The 23,197-nt window shown below is 54.0% G+C and overlaps 1 protein-coding gene across 1 annotated transcript in view; it reads left to right on the top strand.

Moving 5' to 3' along the window:
• PTPRU (protein tyrosine phosphatase receptor type U) overlaps positions 1 to 23,197 on the top strand; it is a 267,462-nt gene that overhangs the window by 132,020 nt on the left and 112,245 nt on the right. The window contains exon 8 of the mRNA XM_026657076.2: positions 19,484 to 19,792. Coding sequence (XP_026512861.1) covers positions 19,484 to 19,792 — 309 coding nt within the window. The remainder of the gene's footprint in view (positions 1 to 19,483; positions 19,793 to 23,197) is intronic.

Below are 23,197 nucleotides of genomic sequence, written 5' to 3'. Positions count from 1 at the left end.
GGAGACTGGGGGTCAGGACTCCTGGGTTGTGTTCCCAGCTCTAAGAAGGGAGTGGGGTCTAGTAGTTAGAGCTGGGGATGAGGAGTTCAGGACTCCTGGGTTTGTTTCCCAGCTCTACCACTGACTCCCTAAGTGACCTCAGGCAATCCACTTAACCTTCCCGTGTTCGTTAAAGCTGAGAAGTTGTGGCCAAGGGCCCTATGTCCTTGACTGTTTCCTACGGTGAAGTCTTTGCAGCTCTTGTTATGGCGTTATCGGTTTGCAATCAGACAGGTATTAACCACCAACCCAGGCCGAAAGAAAATCGAAGCGCCCCAAAGAAAACCCTCCTGGCACAGGAGCCGGCTCTGCAGCCTGGATTTACTGTTTAATACACTCACAGGGGCCGCAGTAAACTGACAAATGATTGTTGCTTCAGCAACTGGGTAAAGCAACAGTCAGAGCTCGCTGGCAGCGGGAGGATTAATAACAGCCCAGAACAATGAGGTTTCGCACCCGCCATAACTCAGCTCCAGAGGAGCCGTTTCTTAGAGGCAGGTTGGTAGAGCAGTCGCGGAGGTGCCGAGTGGGTTAAGAGGCAGGGGAGGACCTTGTGTGAGCAAAGCGCTGGGGCTGGGGCGGCTTTCTGGGCTGGGCGGGGGACAAAGGAAGCACAGAGGGGCTTCAGCTAGCTCGTGGCCCCACTGCTCTAGGCACATACCAAATGAGCAGCCCCGCCCCAAAGAGCTTGCAGGCTGAAGATGGGACCATACTGGTGGGTGGGGGGAGATGCGCTAACAAGAAGCCCAAGGGAATTGGGAGCTTTTCTGAGGTCTGGCAACATTTGGGTGCCTTCATCCTGTAAGACCTTCCTGCTTCCACCTTCTTTCTGGCGGGGACGCGAAGAGAAGGAGCCCCAGAAAAGTCTCGCAATCTTTCCAGCCCCAACAAAATGAGGTGTTGCGGATAAAGGACACCTTCACTGACTTCCATAGGAGCTGGGGTCGCCCAGCGGCTCTCCGGGTGGAGATGTGGAGCAGGATCCCATCCTTAGACACCATGTGGCTGATGTACGCGGCCGGTGCACAGCAAATAACAATGAACACTTGCTAGATGGTGCTTATATAGCCCCATCATCACAGCCTGTGAGCGCCTCTCAGCCCCCCCAACACCCCAGTGTAAGTGACTTGCCTAGAGTCAGACGCAGGAAGTCTGTGGCAGAGCTAGCCCAGAGCACCAGAGTTGTAGAGTGGTGCTTTAACCACAAGCCCATCCTTCCTCAAGTGGCGGCTTCTAGCTGACCGGGACTCCAACCCTGTGGAAACATGTTCCATCACAAGGGTGACCAGCTGTCCGGTTTTCGAAAAGGGGACCTGATGACGATGTCCGGTCAGATCTACTGACTGGACACCCAATGTCTGGCTACTGCAGGCGGGAGGTGCCAGCCCCTACTCATCTGGGGCCGCCTCCTACCTGCGTCGGGTGGCGGCTCCACAGGTGAGTCCCTCCCAACCCATGCAGGGGGGCAGGGAGAGGGGAAGAGCAGCGAGCGACGGGGGGAGGGGAAAAGAGGAGCGAATGGGGGGGCCTCGGGGGAAGAGGCAGGGCAGAGGTGAGGCCTGGGATCTGGGGGGGACAAGGCGGGGCAGGGGCAGGGGCAGGGCCCCTGGAGAGTCTGGTTTTTATATATTACAAAGTTGGCAACCCTAAAGGGTCCCTTGAGATCATTGCGACGGACAGGCTGCGTCAGCAGATGTTTCCCGAGGCCGTTGCCTTCTCAAGCTCCAGACTGCACCGCGCCCTCCGGGTGGGAATCGCTGGCAGTGCAAGTCCAGGACCCGTTGGCTGCATGTGCTCGCAGAACTTCAAAGGGCAGCTGCCTTCAGCTGCCACAGATCTGCCGCTAATTGGCTTTTGAGCAACGGCATCCTGTGGCATTGGGTCTGCTGTCTTGTTCCTTCGCGGCGAGCCTTTCATGAGGGTTGGCTGGCTTGTCACTGGAGGAGCGTGACTCCAGTCCCTCGCAGACTGGCGCACAATTCGCTGGATTGCAGCGGCAGAGACCAGCCTGAATTTGTTCCAGGGCAGCACCAGCATCCAGGCTGGGATTTCCTCCCCCTCGCCTGGCAGAGGCCCAGACTTCGTCAGCAAACAGTCCCCCGGCCCTGACCCTCTCCGTCTCCTTGATCCGAGATCAAATGCAGGGAGCTCGCTTGCCTGGCTGGTAGCTCAGCAGATCTAGTGAACAAACACGTGCTGTGAGAGAGCTTGCTAACGAAGCCTGCACTCTAATCAGACTCGTTAAAGGCTGGCGGGGTGCACTGGGTAGGTCTGAACCTTAAAGCACAGCAAATGTACAGACCCAGGGGCATTGATCGTCAGTGGGTTAGTAAGAACAGCACCCAGCAACTGCCCGCAGGACACTTGATACACAGGCAGTGTGGATCGGTGAACTCCCTATAACGGGAAGCACAATCTGTGTCGAGCATCGCTCCTTAGAGATGGGTGACACACAGAAGCCTCCAGATCAGGGATGGGACTGAGCCCGACCCCGACTTGGATCAGAACCTCCCCAAACTTCCTGCAACCCGGTGGAGAGGAAGGTTGGCTTTGTGTCTCAGACACAGCCCTGGGCTTGCTTTTGAAACGGTACCACCGGTGCAGGCATCACTGGGCCATGATTGACCTGACGATGGGGGGCTGGCCATGAAGATGCAAGTGGGGACACTCTCCAGTCCTTTCAGTCCAGCTTGCGGGAGGAAGGTGAGCTGCACAGGCGTCAGCTGTGTAAAAGTGAGGGTGGGCGACTCCCTTGCCCAGAGGCGATGTGCCCGTTTCTCTGACTTTCAGGCTGGATACATGGGGGAAGCTCCCTTCATTCTCCTGTGCTTGGTTTTAAGCAGACTGCGGGTTTTATAACATTTGCTTACAAATTCATCAAAAGATTTGCCCTGATGGCTAACCCCATTTTAAAGCAGGAGAAAATCTGGATGGCTGTGTTTCGGAATGGCCCGGGTGGCTGTGTTTCGGAACGGGCTGCCTAATTGTGTGACCGATGACAACACTGTGTACTGTGCCTGTTGAGAAATAATGAACTGTACTCTTCGGTAGCACCGTCCTTCTGCTCTGGCCCATCTCCGATTATGCAGCTCATTCTTCCACAGATAGGATAAACAGGAGCACTAAGAAGTTGAGTGACATGACCAAGGTTATGCAGTGGGTCAGTGGCAGAGCTGAGAATAGAACCCCCGCCCCCCGGGTCTCTTGACTCCCAGGGGGGCTGCTTTCTTTTGCCTTCCTCTGCAACATTAGCTATGGGTTGCTGCCAGAGGCAGGATATCGGAGCATATGGAGCAGTGGTGTGACCCAGCATTGCAAGGCCTGGATCGACTTCAGCTTCCCACGTACAGATGATGTCACAAGTGATACCTCTTCAACAACAGGAGCTCTGCCAGGTGGTGGCTCCAAAACCCATTCCCCCCTGGGTTTCACAGTCAGCGAGGGGAAAAATGCTTCTGCCCCATGGGAGCATTCAGAAGGAGGCGGCCCTTGTTTTAAAGACCTCCCCCCTGTTGGTTGCCTTGACAGCGGGTTGCATGAGGTCACAGACGACAGGAGGTGTTCTAGGGCTGGCGTTTCAGACACTCCATGGCAACAGACTTCCTTGGTGTGCTGGGGATTCAACTGCTCAGTAATTGAACAAAGTCAAAGGGAACAAGCTGACATTAAGGAGGAACACGACTGTTGCATGTCTGGTCCCCTTGAAATAGCTGCTTTTACGAGATGATCCATAGCAGCCGTTTGTTGGGAAGCGATTGCAGGCTGACAACGAGGGAGGCACGGACCGTGTTCTCCAGGTTTGTTCCATTCCCCCCCACACCTCCACCCTCTGTCGGTTGAGGTGAACTGGAGCCTATAAATTAAACACACATGAACGCTCGGGCTCCTTGCGCTGGGGAAGTAATGGGAGCACTTAACCTTTCTGGGAATGAGCTTGTTTTTGAGCTGGCAGATCCTGAATGTTCTTTACAAAGTGATGTTGTAGGCGTCCTTGTCACGTCTCCGCGCGCACGGGGACGGGGGGTTGTGAAGGAGGCTCAGTTGCTGCTGACTTCAGGCCCCAAAGAAAACGGTTCGCTGATGTTACATACCTTAGGTGAGCGCACATGGAAGATGTAAAAATCATAGAATATTAGGGTTGGAAGAGACCTCAGGAGGTCATCTAGTCCCACCCCCTGCTCAGAGCAGGACCAACACCAACTAAACCATCTCAGCCAGGGCTTTGACAAGCCAGGCCTTACAGACCTCTAAGGATGGAGATTCCACCACCTCCCTAGGTAACCCATTCCAGTGCTTCACCACCCTCCTAGTGAAAAAGTTTTTCCTAATACCAACCTAAACCTCCCCCACTGCAACTTGAGATCATTACTCCTTGTTCTGTCATCTGCCACCACTGAGAACAGCCGAGCTCCATCCTCTTTGGACCCCCCCTTCAGGTAGTTGAAAGCTGCTATCAAATCCCCCCTCATTCTTCTCTTCTCCAGACTAAATAACCCCAGTTCCCTCAGCCTCTCCTCAGAAGTCATGTGCCCCAACCCCCTAATCATTTTCATTGCCCTCCACTGGACTCTCTCCAATTTGTCCACATCCCTCCTGTAGTGGAGGGACCAAAACTGGATGCAATATACTCCAGATGTGGCCTCACCAGTGCCGAATAGAGGGGAATAATCACTTCCCTCGATCTGCTGGCAGTGCCCCTACTAATACAGCCCAATATGCCGTTGGCCTTCTTGGCATTGGCACACTTCTGACTCATATCCAGCTTCTCAGCCACTGTAATCCCCAGGTCCTTTTCTGTAGAACTGCTGCTTAGCCAGTCGGTCCCCAGCCTGTAGCAGTGCATGAGATTCTTCTGGCCTAAGTGCAGGACTCTGCACTTGTCCTTGTTGAACCTCATCAGATTTCTTTTGGCCCAATCCTCCAATTTGTCTAGGTCACTCTGGACCCTGTCTCTACCCTCCAGCGTATCTACCTCTCCCCCCAGCTTAGTGTCATCTGTGAATTTGCTGAGGGTGCAATCCATCCCATCATCCAGGTCATTGATAAAGATAATGAACAAAACTGGCCCTAGGACCGACCCTTGGGGCACTCCGTTTGATACCGGCTGCCAACTAGACATCGAGCCGTTGATCACTACCCGTTGAGCCCGACAATCTAGCCAGCTTTCTATCCACCTTACAGTCCATTCATCCTATCCATACTTCTTTAACTTGCTGGCACTGACCTTCACCTCAAACTCTAATCACGCCCTGAACTGCCTACTCTGGGTGCAAGCTAGCCGCTGCCTCAGTTTCCCCTCTCCTGACCTGGTTTGATTGCTGGCCTCTGGCTAAGTCATTAAAGGAAATGTCTGCCCCTTGCAGAACAACCAAGTCCAAAATAGACCCAAAACTCAACGTCTTCCACGCCGGTCTCAGGCTGGCCCCAGCCCCTCCTCCCTGAGGGTCCATCTTCTGTCCTCAGCCCCTCCTGGGCTCATTGGAGGCTTCTGCAGTAAGTCCCAGCCTTCTATTGGAGTTTTCCCTTCACTCCAGCTCTCCAGGGGCTTCTGTCTTATCTCCGCCCCAGAAGGGCTAGTTTAGTCACATGCCCCATGTGGCGTGCAACGTTGGTCATTTTCTCCACCTGGGGAGGCAAGCGAAGTGTGTGGGGTTGAACCCCTCACGCCATAAAGGGCCAGTCACCCTGCGATACAGAGACTCAGAAAATCCCCAACTGGGACAAGTCCCATCAGCAGGCCCTGAACCTGGATTTCTCATTCTGAAACCAAGAGCTGAAGGTAAAGGACAACATCTGCTAGCTGTAGTCGACTTATCTACTGTTTTTGTGGACCAGCCACTAGAGGGGGACACAGAGGTGCACCTTGGTAATGTAGGCCACACATGGAAAGCCCTGCTCCGTGGGTTCTCAGCTTGGAGGGTCATGGCCTGGCTTCGTGAGGGATCATGACTGCTTTCCCTCTCTTTTTGGCTAGGGCCCTGGCATGTTTTTCTCTTGTGAACCACTCTTTGGGTCTATGGAATAATCACCGTTGCAGCTGGGACTTTCAAAGCCGCCTAGACGACTCGGACGTATCCAAGGCAGCTTTGGAGACGCCCCACTGGGTCAGAGCAGGCTCCAGCTAGGCACGTGCAGTAGCCCTGGAGGGCATGCTTCAGAGGCAGCTGGAAGAAACCCCACCAGAGACAGTTATGGAATAACCTGCCCACCGGGGAAGTTCCCTCCCCGCCCCAGGTGGTTAGTGACTGTGCAGGCGGGTAAGAGTGGTCGTGGGGAGCTGCTCAGGGGAGCAGGCAGGGAGCAGAGGGGAAGTTGCCCATCCACCCTCTCTAACAGTCGGTCTTCACTGCAGAGTAGCCCAGCAGGTTCACACTTTGGTGTTGCCCTGTAGCCCCCCTGCTGTCCACACGCAAACCCCTCTCACCGAGGTTAGTGGTGCTTTCAGCCCGGGCTAGGTGGCCTGTCCTGGGCTGTAGGCTAAATCCTGGGCTCTGTTTCCACTCAGGCTGATAACCTGCCTGTTTTGCAGTGTGGACACAGGCTAAACCTCTCAAGGGCTGAAAGGCCTCCAGTACCTTCCCACAATTCCCTCCGTGTGCCCGGATGGACAGATAAGTTCCCCCACAATTCCTTGGGAAAGGATCCTAGAGCAGCTCAGCTCACGGTGGCCCAGAGAACTGTGGGATGTTCCCCTGGGAGCCCTGGCGACACACAGGGGAGTGCGGCACCTAGGGACACTGCAAAGCCCTCGACCTGTGTGTGTCCCTAGGGCTTCTGGGGGCCCACCCTGGGGCTGTTCATAACTGGGCCAGGCTAACCCGGGCGCTCAGACCCAGGTGCCGATCACCTGGGCTAGCCGACTCCCAGTGCGACCCGAAAGCCTCTCACCCAGCTCAGTGCTTTCTCGTCACCTGCAGCTGCTGCTTCAAGCCTTGACAATGGCACTCGCTGGTCAGTGGTGTCCAGATCTGCTGCTCTTGTGACGTGAGGACAGGCAGTGGTGGGCCAGAGGAGACGGCCCAGCAGTGTCACGCCACGTCCTGCCCCAAGACCTGTCTGGGAGGCGGCCAGGGTCGTGCCATGGGGGCGGGGTAGCTGTGGGTTATTTTGCTCGGGGGGGGGGGGGGGGGAGTGGAGGTCAGACAGGGGTTTGCTAGATCTGTAGGGTCCAGTGTTGGCTTCCTGAGTTCTGGCCAAACGACTAAGCGTGGGCACCTCTCTTCCAGGGGTCACTAGCTTCATCTCTCTGGGAGTCTCTCACGGACCGCGAGAGGCAGAGATTAATAGATTCCGAGGCCAGAAGGGTCAACTGTGATCACCTAGGCTGACCTCCTGCGTTACACAGGCCATGGGCCGGCCCTGCATTCATTCCTGACTGAACTAGAGCAGATCTGGGAGAGAAACATCCAACCTTGACTTAACCATTGCCAGGGACAGAGAATCCACCGCAGCGATGGCTCAGATCCTGTGTCCCTTGTGTGGCTGGGCCGGAGAATGGGGGTGGCTGACACCTATCATCACATGCGATGCTGCCCTCACTCCACTGAGGGGATGCAAAGTGCCTTGATCAGTGCATGGTCCAGGATTGTTTGTATTCCCCCCCAGCTCAGTGGCCTCTAAATTTAAGCTGACCCCACGCGACCCAGCTACCATTATGCCTTGATAGTGCAGGCGTCTCTCCTCCCTCCAGCTATGGGGCCTACGCAGCAGATACACAAGGGAGCCATTCAGATGCTGCCAGCATGACCCATACGCTCCTCGTTCTTGAGCAAACCCCGTTCTTGATTTCCTCTCAGCTGCCTGATCCACAGCCTCCCATCAGCTCCTTCCCACCTCGGCTAGTGTAAACGCAGCCCGGGGCAGGCACGGACGGCACCTCCCCTCCCCGCCGAGCCATCGCTGTCCGGGAGTGTCAAACCGGCCCCCCTGAGCTAATGCACAGGACAAGCCTATCGCTGCAGTGCCGCTGCCCGTCGAATGCCGGGATGCCTCGTTAGTCATCGTTAGGTGCTGCACAGCAGTGGCTAATGTCAGGAATGTTCCCTTGACTGCCAGCAAGCTCCCCACTTTACCGCCTCCTTCCATCGCTGATTGTGGGGTTAGCTACTATGTGCTAATCGGGCAGCTGCCCTTTCTCCCTGGGCCTGGGCTGTGCCCCTTCAGATCCCACAGGCTTGGCAGGATGGGGCCGGGTCAGGACTTTAGATGGGAGCAGCCTGGGGCTGCAGGGAGCAGGGCAGGCGATTCATTCGGTGGCGCTTCTCTCTCAAGGAGAGTTGCTGCGGATGGATCTGTCCAGGCACATGCTCAGCTTGTCCGGATCTGTTTGCAGGGTCTGAACGTGTAGTACTGAACCCAGTGTCCAAGCCCGGTTAAAGCGTGTTCTGCTGCTAACGGGGCCTTGGGCGCACTAGAATCCCAGGTCCTTGTGATGACTGTCGACACCGTGGCCCTGTTTAGAAGCGTTCGTGTCAAACTGTGTCCCGTAGCACGTAGTTAATTGCATTCCACCAGCCTCAATTCCCTCTGCCCTTCCCACTGGACGTGGGATTGTTCTGCACTTCCTGCTCCAAACTGGCCTTGCTGTGGATGATGAAGCAGCTGCTGCATTCCACCCCAGAGGTGGCTGCATTTCAATGACAGGTACCGATTCTTCTGTAATTCGCCAACCTTTCTGCGAAGCACTTTGCGTGCTAAGCACGGTCCATCTCTTGGCAGCCCATGGAACCACTCGCCCAAGCCACTGGCGGAAAATGGGCCTCCTCCGAGACCCACTTGCCCCAGAGTCATTTCTGGGAAAGGGTAGCATCTGCCAGCGCATGCATGGAGTGCACTTGCCCGTCCTTTACCTAAGGCAGCCCCGGAGCGATGGGAGATTCCCAGCGCAGCTGCATGCCACCAGCCATGATTGACACTCTTCGTACAGGAACGCCTGCGTGTGATACAGCTGTAGTAGCAACTGTAAACCCAGGCGGCTCCGCGCTGGCACTAATTGTATGGATATATTCAGCACTATTAATGCCTGCAGACATCCTTGTTAGCTGATCTCTCGCTAAACCACTCATGGAATCTGCTTACATTGGCCTGGGGGTGCCAGGCTGTCTGTTTCCCACCGATCATTTGAATACACTGAAATAAAAAGGAGATTGAAGCTTAAAGCCTGGCTTTCCGTCCGCGCTGTGTGCTGCTCTCCTGGCAGAGAGGGCTAAGGGTGGTGCACTGGGAGTGGCTCATGCCCAGCAGAGCGGCAACTTGTTCTCAATGTGAGATACGAGTCACAGGGGCCTCTCTGCTTTCCTCTTCATGCCTCCCTTAAGCCCCCAGCTCCTCCCTCTTCCCCCAGGTGGGGCTGTTGCACATTGTATCGGCTCTCATTTCAGGGGCATCAATTCTCTCCTCCATCCCTGTCTCATGGGGCTCAGCTCTGAGGTGACACCCCAACCACCAGAAGGTGTCAGGGGTCTCCAAATCAGGGGATGGTTAGCTCTGGGAGGTTAAAAGATCTCACCAGGGCTGGAGCCATGTTCCTGTCATACATCTAAGCTTTGGAGGAGGTTAGCCCTGGACAGGGCAGAGTGGGCGCATCTTCTAAGCTGTGCAGGACCACCTGCCCTGCAGCTAACAGAGCTGTCCGTGAGCCCGTTCACCATGCCGTCCACATCCCCCTACGCCGTCCCCAAAGGAAATCCCACCCAGCGTTGCACTCATCAGGCAGTGGGCATGATGCTATCGTGTGAGCCAGAGGTGCTTGAGGCCTGCATTCTCAGGGTGATGTTCTCCCTCTCCCATGGTCAGGACGTCTGAGTGACGTGTTTCCTCCCTTGCCACATCTGCCTTCGTTCTTACAGAAGATTTGACAGGACAAGGCATGAGTCATCCTGATCGCCCCCTATTGGCCCAGAGAGTTTTGGTTCCTGAATCTCTCTTTCTAGTGTCATGTCACCTTCCGATCAGCATCTAGTCCTTTCCCGATCTCTTGACCCAGGAGGAGGACAGGATCGAGTCCTGCACTTAGGAAGGAAGAATCCCATGCACTGCTACAGGCTGGGGTCTGACTGGCTAAGCAGCAGTTCTGCAGAAAAGGACCTGGGGATTACAGTGGATGAGAAGCTGGATATGAGTCAGCAGTGTGCCTTTGTTGTCAAGAAGGCTAATGGCAAACTGGGCTGCATTAGTAGGAGCGTTGCCAGCAGATCGAGGGAAGTGATTATTCCCTCTATTCGGCAGTGGTGAGGCCACATCTGGAGTATTGCGTCCAGTTTTGGGCCCTCCACTACAGAAAGGATGTGGCCAAATGATTAGGGGGCTGGAGCACATGACTTACGAGGAGAAGCTGAGGTAACTGGGCTTGTTTAGTCTGCAGAAGAGAAGAATGAGAGGGGATTTGCTAGCAGCCTTCAAGTACCTGAAGGGAGGTTCCAAAGAGGATGGATCTAGACTGTTCTCAGTGGTACCAGATGACAGAACAAGGAGTAATGGTCTCAAATTGCAGTGGGGGAGGTCTAGGTTGGATATTAGGAAACACTATTTCACTAGGAGGGTGGTGAAGGACTGGAATGAGTTACCTAGGGAGGTGGTGGAATCTCCGTCCGTACAGGTTTTTAAGGCCCGGCTTGTCACAGCCCTGGCTGGGATGAGTTAGTTGGGAATTGGTCCTGCTTTGAGCAGGGGGTTGGAACTAGATGACCTCCTGAGGTCTCTTCCAACCCTAATCTTCTGTGATTCTATGATTCTAAATATCTTACCTCTGGATCACTCATTTCATGGCTTGTTTTTTTGGATGGGCACCAGCCCCAGAATGTTCCTGCTTGGAAGCTGTACAAACCATCCTTAATATTAGCAGAAATGGATATGCCACTAGAATATGCTACTCAGCCAAACAGAAGCGTTTTTCCATATGGACACAGCAGAGACATGTATCTCCTGAATGAGCAGATATTCCCCTTATTTTGGACTATCTTCTTTCTCTCAGAATGGCTGGGTTTTGCCTCAGTTCCATACGAGTCCACCTGGCAGCAATCAGTGTGTGCCGTCCACCATCAGACGGTTATTCAGTTTTCACTCACCTGTTGACTAACAGATTCTTGAAGGGCCTAATCAAAACCTTCCCACCAATAAGGAAACCTATTCTTCACTGGGACTTCAACCTTGTCCTTTCAGCACTCTCTAAGCCTCCTTTCGAGCCATTAGCTACATGTTGGGTATCTCACTGATCAATGAAAGTTGCATTCTTTGTGGCCATCACCTCAGCCAGAAGGGTGGGTGAGCTTGGAGCTCTAATGGTGGCTCTGCCATACACTAAGGTTTCTTAATGACTTCATCTGAAATTCACCCCCAAAGTGGTTTTGGAATTGCACATCCACTTGCCTGTGTTTTTTCCGAAACGGCACGCATCTGAGGAGGAGAGGAGGCTGCATTCCTTTGACATGAGACGCGCTCTCTCCTCCTACGTGCAAAGGACACAACCAATCAGAAAATCACCAAGACTGTTTCTTATTATAGAAGAATGAGTCCAAGGTCAAGCTAGATCCTCCCAGAGGATCTCTAAATGGATCTCGGACTGTATCCTGCTCTACCAATTGTTGTGTCTTCCTCCCCATCACGGGATAAGGGGCTCATTCCACAAGACCACAAGCAACTTCATTGGCATCGCTTCAGGAAGTACCTTTCCCTAACATTTGCAGGGCAACTGTGTGGATTTCCATCCACAGGCTTATGAGACATCATGCTCTAGTGCAGAACTCCTCCTCTGATGCATCCTTTAGGAAAGCGGTTCTCCAAACAGCTCGGCTGCCTACATCCTTGCGCCCTCCTCCTCCTTGTGCGCTACTTGTCAGTCACCCGCAGTGGAATACACATGAGGACCTGCACTCCAAGAAGAAGAGAAAGTTACTTACTTTATAGTTAGTGGATGTTCTTCGAGATGTTTGGCCCCTGTCTGTATTCCACTACTCACCCTCCTTCTCCTCTGCTTTGGCTCTTTAGGATTTGCAGTAGAGAAGGAACTGGAGAGGCAGTCGATATGCTCCCCCTTTAATCCCTTGGTTAGAAACATGGCAACGGCACATGTGCAGACCAGTGGACACTGCTTGCAAGAATTCTCTGACTCCGGGTGCATGGAGCACATGCATACCCACAGTGGAATACAGATAGGGACCACACATCTCAAAGACTCTCCAGGGGCTAATATGAAAAATAACTTCCTCTTTTTGTGCTCTGCATGTAGGAATGTTTCAGCCAGAGAGAAATGAAGGCAGAAAGAGTAAAGTTTACTGGTGGTACCCATAGCTTTGAAAAGAATTGCACCACAACTGACAGCAAGCATTCCTCCGAGATCTGCATTCAGTTAGATAGAGCTAGTATCTGTATTTGTGCCATCTGGTGACTCCCAGCTGTGTTGCAATGGGCAAAGGATATACTCCTTCAGCAGGAGAAAGGAGCACTTCAGGCACTGGATGCAAATCCCACAGGGGTGGGCAAGGAGATCTATTTGGGAGGTGAATGGCAATTGAATAGCAATACCTGGCAATTTGCTGGCCTCTTAAAGCACTTTATTAATGAATGAAGCCCCACAAACCCGCTGTCATTTGGCTGGGAGACAGGACAATGATTTGTCGTCCTGTTCCCTCGCAGCGTGGCAGCATCGTGTGATGTGATGACTCCGACCTCAATGTCCTGATGAAAGGTTTCCGCTTGTTTCACCTGCAGCTCTGCTCTGGGGGTGGTTATAATTTCTCCAGTGCCTTTGCAGAGCGGAGGTGACCCTTCCTTTAAATCGGTCAGGTCCTTAGGGTGACCTTGGTGTCAGAGCTTTGATAGGATGAATGCACTGCCCGGGCTGGGAGTTTAGCCTGGCTTGGGAGCCTGCCTTGTTAATGAGGGTAACTGACCTCAAGAGCAAACATCTTTCGGAAGCAGGGCAGTGCCGTTCTGTTGATGCAAACTCACGGGTTAGGGAAGATGTGGCAGCCGCTGCAGAAATAATCCCTCAAAGGCAATGTCCTTGTCCTAGATGTGGCATTGAAGATATATTAGGGAGGCATCAGGGGAAGCTCTGTAGTGAAGTCTGTGTTGAACTTTTCCTTCTGTCTCACTATTCAATGACGGAGTTGGAGACCTGAGTCTCATTTGGGCTGCTCTATACACTCACTTTAAGGCCCCTCTGCACGTCTAGTGCAGTATAAAGTAGCCTTAGTGTAAATGAGAATCGGGCCCGTAGTCTGTAACAGTTCAAGAACAATTGAATTTTTGGTGACATTTTTTGTGTTGTTTTTCTAGAGAAAACACACACAAACCTCACCCAGTTTGGAAATTGAGCCCCCAGCATCTCACTCGGGCTGTGTTTCGCCTGCAGCTGCACAACCCCGAGTCCCCACAGACTCCCAGTGCTCATTCACATGGCTGCCAGGGCTCATCAAAAGTGGTAGAAGGAATTGCAGGAGAATAGAGAAGAGGTAGAGCGTCTCAGAGGTGAAATATAGCAGATCAATAATCAAATATAATATGAACGAATAGTACATGAGCACCACGTTAAAGGCTGTGTTGTAGGGTGGGTGCACAGTGGGGCAGAGTTAAGGTTATGGGGTCAGCCTTACATTTTGCATCATCTGACTCATGAGTGCTTAATTTGCAATCTTCACGTTGCATTAACATTGGGGGAGGTTGTGCCTTTTACTTAAATCTTAGGGATAGAGCTTGCAGAAATGTATTCCCTGGCTCCCCGGCTTATACCACCCACTGTTCAGTGTGTTACACATCCCCCCTTTGTGCCTGACCCACAGAGGATATGAACCAGGTACAGTTTCTGTTAGCAGGACGTAGGTTCAAGTTGTAGAGGTGCATGCTCTTAGCTCCACGGCTCAATCCCCAGAGGCAAGCTGGATGCCAGCCTTCATGCTTATGCCTTTGAATAGGGCTTATTACTGACTATGGCGGGGAGCGCGACTTGTTGACAAATCATACTCGAAGAGAGGCCATCAACAGTTCGCTGTCAAACAAGGAGGACGTGTCACGTGGGGCCCCACAGGGGTCTGTCCTGGGTCCGGTGCTAGTCAGTATCTTCATGAACGACTTGGATGATGGAGTGGAGAGCATGCTTATAAAATCTGCCGGTGACTCCAAGCTGGGAGGGGTTGCAAGTACTTTGGAGGACAGGATTAGAATTCAACATGATCTTGATAACTTGGAGAATTGGTCTGAAACCAATAAGAAAAAAGTCAGTAAAGACAAGGGCAAAGAACTACATTTAGGAAGAAAAATATCAAATGCATAGCGACAACGTGGGGAGTAGCTGGCTAGGTGGTCGCACTGCTGAAAAGGATCTGGGGGTCGGAGTCGATCACAAATTGAGCATGAGCCAACAATGTGATACTGCTGCGAAAAAGGCAAAGGTCGTTCCGGGGTCTATCAACTGAAGTATCACGTGTAAGACACAGGAGCTAAGTTTTTCGCTCTGCTTGGCACCAGGGAGGCCTCCGCTGGAGTTCTGTGTTGTTTTGGGCACCGCACTTCAAGAAGGATGTGGCTAAATTAGAGTCCAGAGGAGAGTAACAAAAATGATGAGGGGTTTAGAAAACCTGACCCATGAGGAGAAGTTGAAAGAATTGGGCATGTTAAGTCTAGAGAAGAGATGGCTGAGGGGGCACCTGATAACTGTCTTCAAATATGTTAAAGGCTGTTATAAAAAGGAAGGTGATGAATTGTTCTCCATGGCCACTGAGGGTAGGACGAGAAGGAATCAACTGAGTTTACAGCAAGGGAGATTTAGGTTGGATATTAGGAAAATCTCCTAACTCTAAGGATAGTGAAGCAGTGAAACAGGTTACCTGGGAAGGTTTGGAGGTTTTTAAGAACAGGTTGGACAAGCACCTGTCAGGCATGGTCTAGCCAGACTTAATCCTGCCTCAGCGCTGGGGGCTGGACTAGACGACCTCTCGAGGTGCCTTCCAGCCCGACATTTCTCCGGTGACTGCGCGTAGTCTAATTTGAGCATTGAGATCGCTCAGAGCAACTGCCAGTGTTTGCCGGCTCCCACAGTGTGCGGTGAATGAGTCACAGCCCTCGAGAATGAGGATGGTGATAACACCCTTCTATCTAATGCTACCCATCATTCCTATTAATGGCCGTGTGGGGAGGTGACTCACCTGCTCCCTGTTGGGCTCCCCAGGGAGCATCCCCGGTCCCTCCCCTGCATGGCTGTCTCTGACGTGCGGTACAGGCAGGCCTTGTTCCTTGCTCGCCTGAGTTTCCACTTCCCCGGGGCTCATTAACACCACGGGGCAGGCTCCTCTGCCTGGCTTTGATCAGGCAAGAAGTTTCCACCCCATGGAGGCTTTGCTGCTGTGGGTGCCCTATTGGGAATGATCCTGGGGTGACTTTAATGAGGTCTCCCCTGCAAAGCTGGAATTCATCGGTGCTGTTCAGAGGCTCTGCGTGCCAGGAGGCCCCTGGCACCCCCCACCCCCCGTGAAGTGGCAAGGCTCTCAGCTGATCCAAACAGGCCTGTGGCACAGTGAGGTTACCCACTGGCCTGTGCCCTCTGCGGGCTCTTGCCATACAGCTCGGGGCTCACTCACCCCTGAAATGAGTTGGCCACGTTTCGGCACCAGTCTCTTGATGATTTGAGCTGCAAAGGGCAACTTTCAGCCGAGACAGGGGAGACTGCCGCTTGGCTCACCGGGTAGCTCCGATACCTACAGACTCCCAGAGCCCTGGGTTGGGTCCAGGCTCTGGTAGTCATAGAGCTGGGTGGGAAGTAAATCCAGATGCCCGAGGAACAGGGGTGAGGCTATTTCACCGGCGGAAGTTCATGTTCCATAACAACAACCAGCAATGCTGATCGGGCCAAATTCCTGCCTGGGGAAATCCCTTGGGAATGTGGCCCACTCAATCCCCCAGCAATCCTGCTGTTCCAGGTTGCAGCGACATTGGGAGCTGCCGCTGCCCCATTGCAGGACTGGAGAGGACCCGCAGCCCCATCCATGCTGCCCAGGAGATAGACTGCTGCTGCTTCCCTTATCTGTCCGAAGAATCCACTCCAGAGCAGCCGTGGGAGCCTCCCAGAGGCACATCGCCGGGCGATTATTGTATAGCCAGGGTGCTTAGAGGCACTTGACCTTGGGCCCGTCTAGGCGGTCACCGGCCAGACGTGCTCTAATCCTTGGAATCACGCGCTGCCCCTACTGTGTCTTGTCACGCCAGCAAATCACGCCTCCCAAATGTGCCCTATAAATACATGAGCATCACCTGGCTCCTTCGAGGGTCTTCGATAATCCAGCTGCCTCTGCCCGTCATGCTGCTTTCGTGATTCCTGGAGAGGGAGCCTGGGCTTTCCCCAGGAGCAGGAGGAGGGGGGATAGGCAGTGATGACATAGTTCTTATTCGTTCTCTGGTCTCTAGACAGTCCTTGCCCTTTAAACGTCTCCCCGCCTGTCTTACAGTAAGTCATTTCTCCAGTGGAATTCCTCCGGCAGGCTCAGATTTCCCTTGCAGAACAGGTGGGATTTTAAAGGGACTGTCTCTGTCTATATAGACACATACGGACTCTTGCTTGGTATGCTGCACATACACCCGGCACAGCAATGCCCTTGTTTGGGCCGTAAATTCAGAACCAAACGGGTTGCTTGAAATATCCAATTCGCAATGAACACCCCATGCGTGAGCCGGTCTGCCAGGCCGAGCCTATTCCTCGGGGCGACGCTGGGAGGTTTGTGCTGCACGTTGGCTTCATGGCAGCATGAGGCAGGGGGACGGTGTGTAGGAAAACTTCCTTGAGACAGGTCCGCGCGTCGCCCTGCGTCCTGGCAGAGTGGGCTGCAGAACACAGCTCAGGAGTCATCGTATCTCGAATGAGGCTCACAGCACCAAGGACGGTCCTGGCAGAATCAAGGTGATTCCCAGGCACTGGGTTCCAGGTGTCACTAACCAGTTACGTTAGCATTCCAGGCACCGGTTAACTAGACCGTACAAGGCTAGATCCAAATCCTTCATGAGAGCCTTTCCACTGACAGCGGGACAGTAATTCCCTTGCTCTGGGATATGATGCCTCTGTGGACTTCCAAAGCCCTTTGCAGTAACGGAATAGCTGTCCCCTGCCTGCAGTGAGCAGGTCCGGTCCCCGTCCGCCTGCCGATTGGAGGGAGTTAGTTACTGCTGGAGCGCCTCCTTGTGGCCAGGCAAGGCATAACTGCTCTCTCCCTGTCTGGCACCTCTTGCCGATGGTTGCGCCGGCACTGCCGTGGTCTCTCTTCCCATAACTCGGCCCTCTGGCCAGGTCGTTATTTAGTTCACCCCTTCTGGAGTAGCCGAGGCCAACAAATCAGCAATCCAAATGTCCTCACCTAAAGGTCTTCAGCCCCATCTCCGAGCCCTGTGGTCATCACACCCCTCTCTCAAGGTTCTCCTTTGTCCTTGTCCCTTTTCCAGCCTCACACCACCATACCAGTGACTGGTAGGGGAACCCGGGCCCTCTCTCTATGCTGGGTTCTGGCCCAGGAACCAGCAACCAAGGTCTGCTCAGTCCCACTCCTTGCTGCTGTTTCCCCCTTGTTTCAGGACTCTCAGGGCCCTCCCCTAACAAAATCCCAGCAAACAGGTATAAAGAACAACCCAATTCCACCCTCCGTGGGGTTGATCTTACGTCCCTCTCAATTAAATGCCTCTCAGAGCTTGCTCCATAGAGGTCAAGTCCCTGCCCATTTGCCAGGGTCTCCCACCAGTGCTGTTCTGTGCCACTCCTGGTTGCTTGCTAGCCTCCCCTATTCAGGTGAGGAGCCTGGGCCTTGCTGTCCTGCTGGGCTTCTTCCTCTCTAACCCCAGAGTGACCGCAGCCTCTCTCCCCGCAGCCCCCTTCTGCGCTAAACCTCCTGCCTTTATAACCACCACCCAGCTCCTCCCCAGCTGGGCTTCCTCTCTACTGAAGCCTGGCTCTAAGTCCCTCTCAGGCCCGCATTAATGCTTTCCAATCCGTGTGTGTGTGTGTGTGTCCAGGGGGGTTCTACGCTGCTACGATAAAGAACCTGTGTGCTTGCTGTTGGCAAAGCAGCGTGGCTCCTCATTAAATCAGACATCTGCTATCGACGCCAATTGCGAGAACGGGTTAAACTTCTCCCCCACGACTCCGCTGAGTCTATGGCCTTTCGAGAGCCTGACACCAGCTTGATAGAAAGGCAAGGGCCCTGGTCACACAGGCCTAGTACGGGTATTGGTTGGGGCCTGCCTGGAAAGCCCTGTCTGTGTGCGTCCGTTGCCCACCCCCGGCCATGCTCAGTGAGTCCCTGGGATGGGCTTAGACCTCCTGAAAGAACACAGCCCCCAGGTGGCGGGGTGGAAGATCTTCAGGGGACCATAGCCCCAGAAAAGAGGAGGAGGAAGACACCATGCCCCACAGGGTTCACCTTCTCTGCAAATGGGATTGTGTGGGGCATGGTCAAATGGTCCTCCTTGATGACTGAGCCTGTAGGAGATGGTGAACCCCCTGGAGAAGCCTGCTATAATATGGTCCAGGGAACGTGGCCATTGATGGACGACCTGCAGAGGCCTTTGGGGTCTGGTTGGGCTGGGCTGGGCAGTTGACGTTTAGCCTCACCTGCCTCTCTCCAGTCTGGAAGGTTGCACTGGGATTCTCTAGTGGGAACTGGTTCTCTTGAGCGAAGTTCCATATGGTCTGCAAGGGGCATCCTGGTCCTGATTCTCCTTCCCCCGTGCAGCCATTACGCCAGCGCAGGGTGAGCATAGTGCATGAATGGTCTGATCCGGCAGCTTGTTACGCTCCCTTTGCACTGGTGTAAGTGCTAGTCCAGGGTGCAGGGCGGTGGAGAATCAGGCCCAAAGAGAACAACCTGGCTGCTGGTATTTTCGCACTTCTCCTTCTGGTACGGAAGTGCCAGAACAGCCAGTGGCTGCTTAGCTGCCTTCCTTGGTCACCCTCCATTGGAGGAACTCAAGGGGAGGGGATGGCAAAGACTCACGACCGGGGAGGATGAGCATCCCCACATTTCCGATGGGGAAAACTCAAAGGTGAAGCGATGTGCCCAAAGTCACGTCACACCAGTTCTTTCTTTCTTATCTATTTTAGCTATTCATCTAGGGCCTGATTCTCGTTTATACTAAGGCCCTTTACATCCCTGTGGCAGTGTAAAGAGACCTTAAATGGGTGTAAGTTACGTTTACACCTGCTTTGTCTCCTTTATGCTGCCCTGAGCGGTGTAAAGGGGCCTTAGTGTCAATGAGGATCCAGGCTCTGCTGGTCCCGCGGAGCCCTCTGCTTTGCTAGACTTGGATCTTCCTGAGCAATTAGGCTGCCCCGTGGCCCGGCGTTCACTAGGATCAAAGCTGAGGTTCACCCCATTCATTTCCTTTGGGTCCTGCCGCAGATTTAGCCCCGTTGCCCTTCCTGGTGGATGGTTTTCTTCGTGTCACGTCTCTCTCCCTCTCTCCCTGCCAGAGCCCATGAGGGCCCCCAAAGGCCTGGCCTTCTCTGAGATCCAGTCCAGGCAGCTGACGCTGCAGTGGGAGCCGCTGGGCTACAACCTGACGCGTTGCCATACCTACACGGTCTCCCTCTGCTACCGCTACTTCGTGGGCACCAGCCACAACCAGACCTTCCGGGAGTGCATGAAGATGGAGCACAACGTCCACCGCTACACCATCAAGAACCTGCTGCCCTACAAGAATGTCCACGTGAAGCTCATCCTCTCCAACCCCGAGGGGCGCAAGGAAGGGAAGGAGATGATATTCCAGACGGACGAGGATGGTAAGTGCCAGCTGCTGCCCCTGTGCGCTGGGTCGCCCGCGGCAGGGCGGCCTCTCCTTCTGCCTCTGCACCAGGTAAGCCCCAGCTTGGGGCAGGGCAGGAGAGCACCCAGAGAGGCCACCGAGGACAGAGAGGCCTCTCTGTGCGGCAGAGAAGGTCTCTGAGCCAGCCCGTGCAGCTGGGGAGTGTGGTGACTTGGGCAGTCCAGGGGACGGGCTCTGTGATATGTGCATAGGCCATGCAGTGGGGTTGTGGTCACTCTTCCAGTCCATAGTCTGAAGTAGCAGCTCCGAGGTTGGAGGTGTGCAGTGCGGTCCCGTTCCCTGGCCCCAGCATGTGGGCATGGACTTCAGCTCCCCAGGCCCATCCCAGACATAGCCCAGGGACTCTCACGTATGCGGGTGACGTGAATTTCACCCGCAGTGAGCATGGCTGAGGGATGTTGCAAGCACAAAGGTCTGGAAAGTTGGCAGAGGGGCACTGCTGGGAGTGGGCAGCTGCTCCGAGGAATGGGGAGTCCTGGAGAAAACTCATTCCCAGCAGCAGGGGAGGGAAAGAACAGGGAACAGCTCGGGAGGCCCAGTAAATAGGATGCAGGGTAAAGTGTTTTGAGAGACACACCTAGGGGCCTGGTGCCTGGGACTGTAGAAACACCAGAGGTGTTTGGGGAGGGATGGATAGCTAGATAGTGGGAGTGCATGGGGATGGATGGATAGGTAGGGTATCCGTGGAGATAGCCAGAAGGACCATGCAATGGCAGGGAAAGTGAGATGGCAAAAGTGATGGAGGGAAAGAGGGACCAGGGAGAGTGAGAGGGGTCCTGAAATCCCAATGGAAAGCCACGTGTGTGCCCGGTCACTCCCGCTCCGGGCAGTGAGGGTAGGTGACAACTTTGTATTGTTGCCTCACCAGCTTTGAGTTTCCATAGTCCATGTGTGTCTCTTCCCCTGCACTGTCGCTTAGCAGAGCCCTCCCGTGGCGGGGGAAAGGGGCTCACTGGGGCGATTCCAGCACCGCCGTTCGGGAATTCAGCCCCACCGCCGGAAGTGGCTACCAGAAGAGGGGATTTGTTGATAAATTGGATAGTCGGAGGCTTGCCCACACTTCTGTTCATTTTGAAATATATTCAGGAGACCAAATATCCAGCATCAGTCAGCTGGATTGCTCTAAGCCCAGTACAGGAGAGAGGTTGTGTACAATACCGGTCTCTGCAAAGCCCTCTCGTGCAGCGTGGTCACACTCACCTGACAGAGCAGGTGCACCCTAAAGCCATCTTTTTATACCCTACCTGTTTACAGTTAAGAGGTACTATGTGCATCATCTGAGGGGGAGGGATAGCTCAGTGGTTTGAGCCATTGGCCTGCTAAACCCAGGGTTGTGAGTTCAATCCTTGAGAGGGCCATTTAGGGATCTGGGGCAAAATCAGTACTTGGTCCTGCTAGTGAAGGCGGGGGGCTGGACTCAATGACCTTTCAAGGTCACTTCCAGTTCTAGGAGATAGGATATCTCCATTATTATTATTATTATAAACTAGATTTAACCAATCGGCTTTCTGCCTTGTTTTTCTGGTACCCCTTATCTCTCTAGTCTGAACACATGTGTTGCAGGTACCCAGGGGCGTGAAGGCACCTGCTAGGTCTGTACTAGGGTAGAACAATCATATACCTTGTCCTGTTCCCTGGGGATGTTCCAGTGCTGCCCTGTGAGAATCGCTCCCGTCCTCTCGCTGTGGTAAAATGATCATGTGTCCTGATCCTGATGGCTTAAGCCAAAGCTTACTTCAGCTAATGCAAGGTGTTATGGGACAGCTAGCACAGGAGAACGGGATTATAGTAAAGGTATATGCCATATTAAGCTATGTGACTGCTGTAATATGTGTGCTTAGTGCTATTTGTGCTTAATGCATTCTAACACGCTTGTGGTGTGGATAATGCCTGTTATTAATATACCATCGATAAGCTAGCCAGCTCAGACTGGTTAGCAGGACTCGCACACACCCAAAACCACTGGCTCGAGCAGACCGCTCGGCCTCTCTCCTTCCTGCCCTACATTCGTCCCTCCGCCATCACCTCTCCCTGTGCCGTCTGTCTCTGTCCGGACTGAGCGCCGGATTGGGTCATTCCATGCTGGGCGGCACCCGATGCCCTGGCTGTTCTGATTTGTGTCTTTTCAATGGACGGGCTCTAGTTCTGCTCCCAAGGGAAGGTAGTGGCCGGGTGGGGGGTAAAACGTACCGTGCAGGACAGAGTGCTGTTGAGTGAGCACCAAGTTATTCTGCCCGGTAGCGGGAGTGAGGTCGAAGAGGGGATCGCCTAGTTAGGTGCCTCACTACTGGGAGCAGGGTGGTGCTTAACCCTTCACAAGCCCATCCTCCATCCACGTCCCGGCCCTTTTCCCTGCGTCCTCTTTCAGGTGAGGGAGCTGGTGCTCAGGGGGCGGGTGTCTGCCGTTCAGAGCAGAGGGCTACATCTCACACTTACCCTGACTTCTGCCAAGTGGTAGTTTCCACCCGCACCTTGCGTAACCACCTTGTGCCCGGCCTTAGGACTGGCAGGACCAAGACAACCAGGCAACGGTTTTCAATTCTCCATCAGAATTTCTAGTTTTGTCGCGTTTCTCCTTTGTCAACCAGATGGTCCTCAGCACCGAACATCCTTGGTCTTTGTTCTTCTTGTTAGGGAATCGAAGCCTAATAGCAATCATAATAATTAAAATAATTAGTACCTTGCGTTTAGGCAGCCCCTTTCACCCGAGGCTCACAAACACTAATTAATTAAGCCCCCGCGAGGTAATTATTAACAGCAAGAAAGAGTCAGAGGTCAGCCCGCCTCAGTTATCGGCTTTGTTTAGCTGGCCGGTGTTTGCGCCCGGAACAAGAGCACGGCCGCGCGGTTTCGTAGCATGTGAATGAGCTCCCTGCTCTTCATTGGCTGACCCGTGTGTGTGGCTGAGAGTGAAGCAGGCCCCGGCCCAAGACAGACATGACCCCGCAGCTCACCACCGCCGTGGGCTGCATCCTCTGAGAGGGAGCCAGTGCTGCTCTAGCTGGCAGCATACCTGGGCCGGTCTCGCTCATCTCCCTCCCCTTGCTTGGAGTCTGTGAAACCCTGAGTCTCCACTGCTCTGGGTCCGTACACGCTGTCTGCGGTGTTACTACAGACGCTGGGTCTGAGCCATCGGGGCCCCCGTCACGCCCACCTGAGCTGTCGTACATTTACCCCAGCTCTGCACCAGGTTAGGCAGCCTCTTCCCCTCCCCCCCTCGTTCCAGGGAGCTCAGATTTCAGGCTCGGGGGCAGGTATCACCGGCTGGGCGGGTGACTCTTGTCTCAAAGCGTGTTGAGGCCGGAAAAGCCAAAGCCTCCCGCTGTGGTCGGAGCCCTTGGGACAAGAGGCCCTGCCATCA

Source organism: Terrapene carolina, unplaced genomic scaffold (assembly GCF_002925995.2).
Source record: "Terrapene carolina triunguis isolate 2854851 unplaced genomic scaffold, T_m_triunguis-2.0 Scaffold236, whole genome shotgun sequence".
NCBI lineage: Eukaryota > Metazoa > Chordata > Testudines > Emydidae > Terrapene > Terrapene triunguis.
Note: the sequence above shows the minus strand (reverse complement) of the source record. Positions and strands in the feature narration are given on the sequence as shown.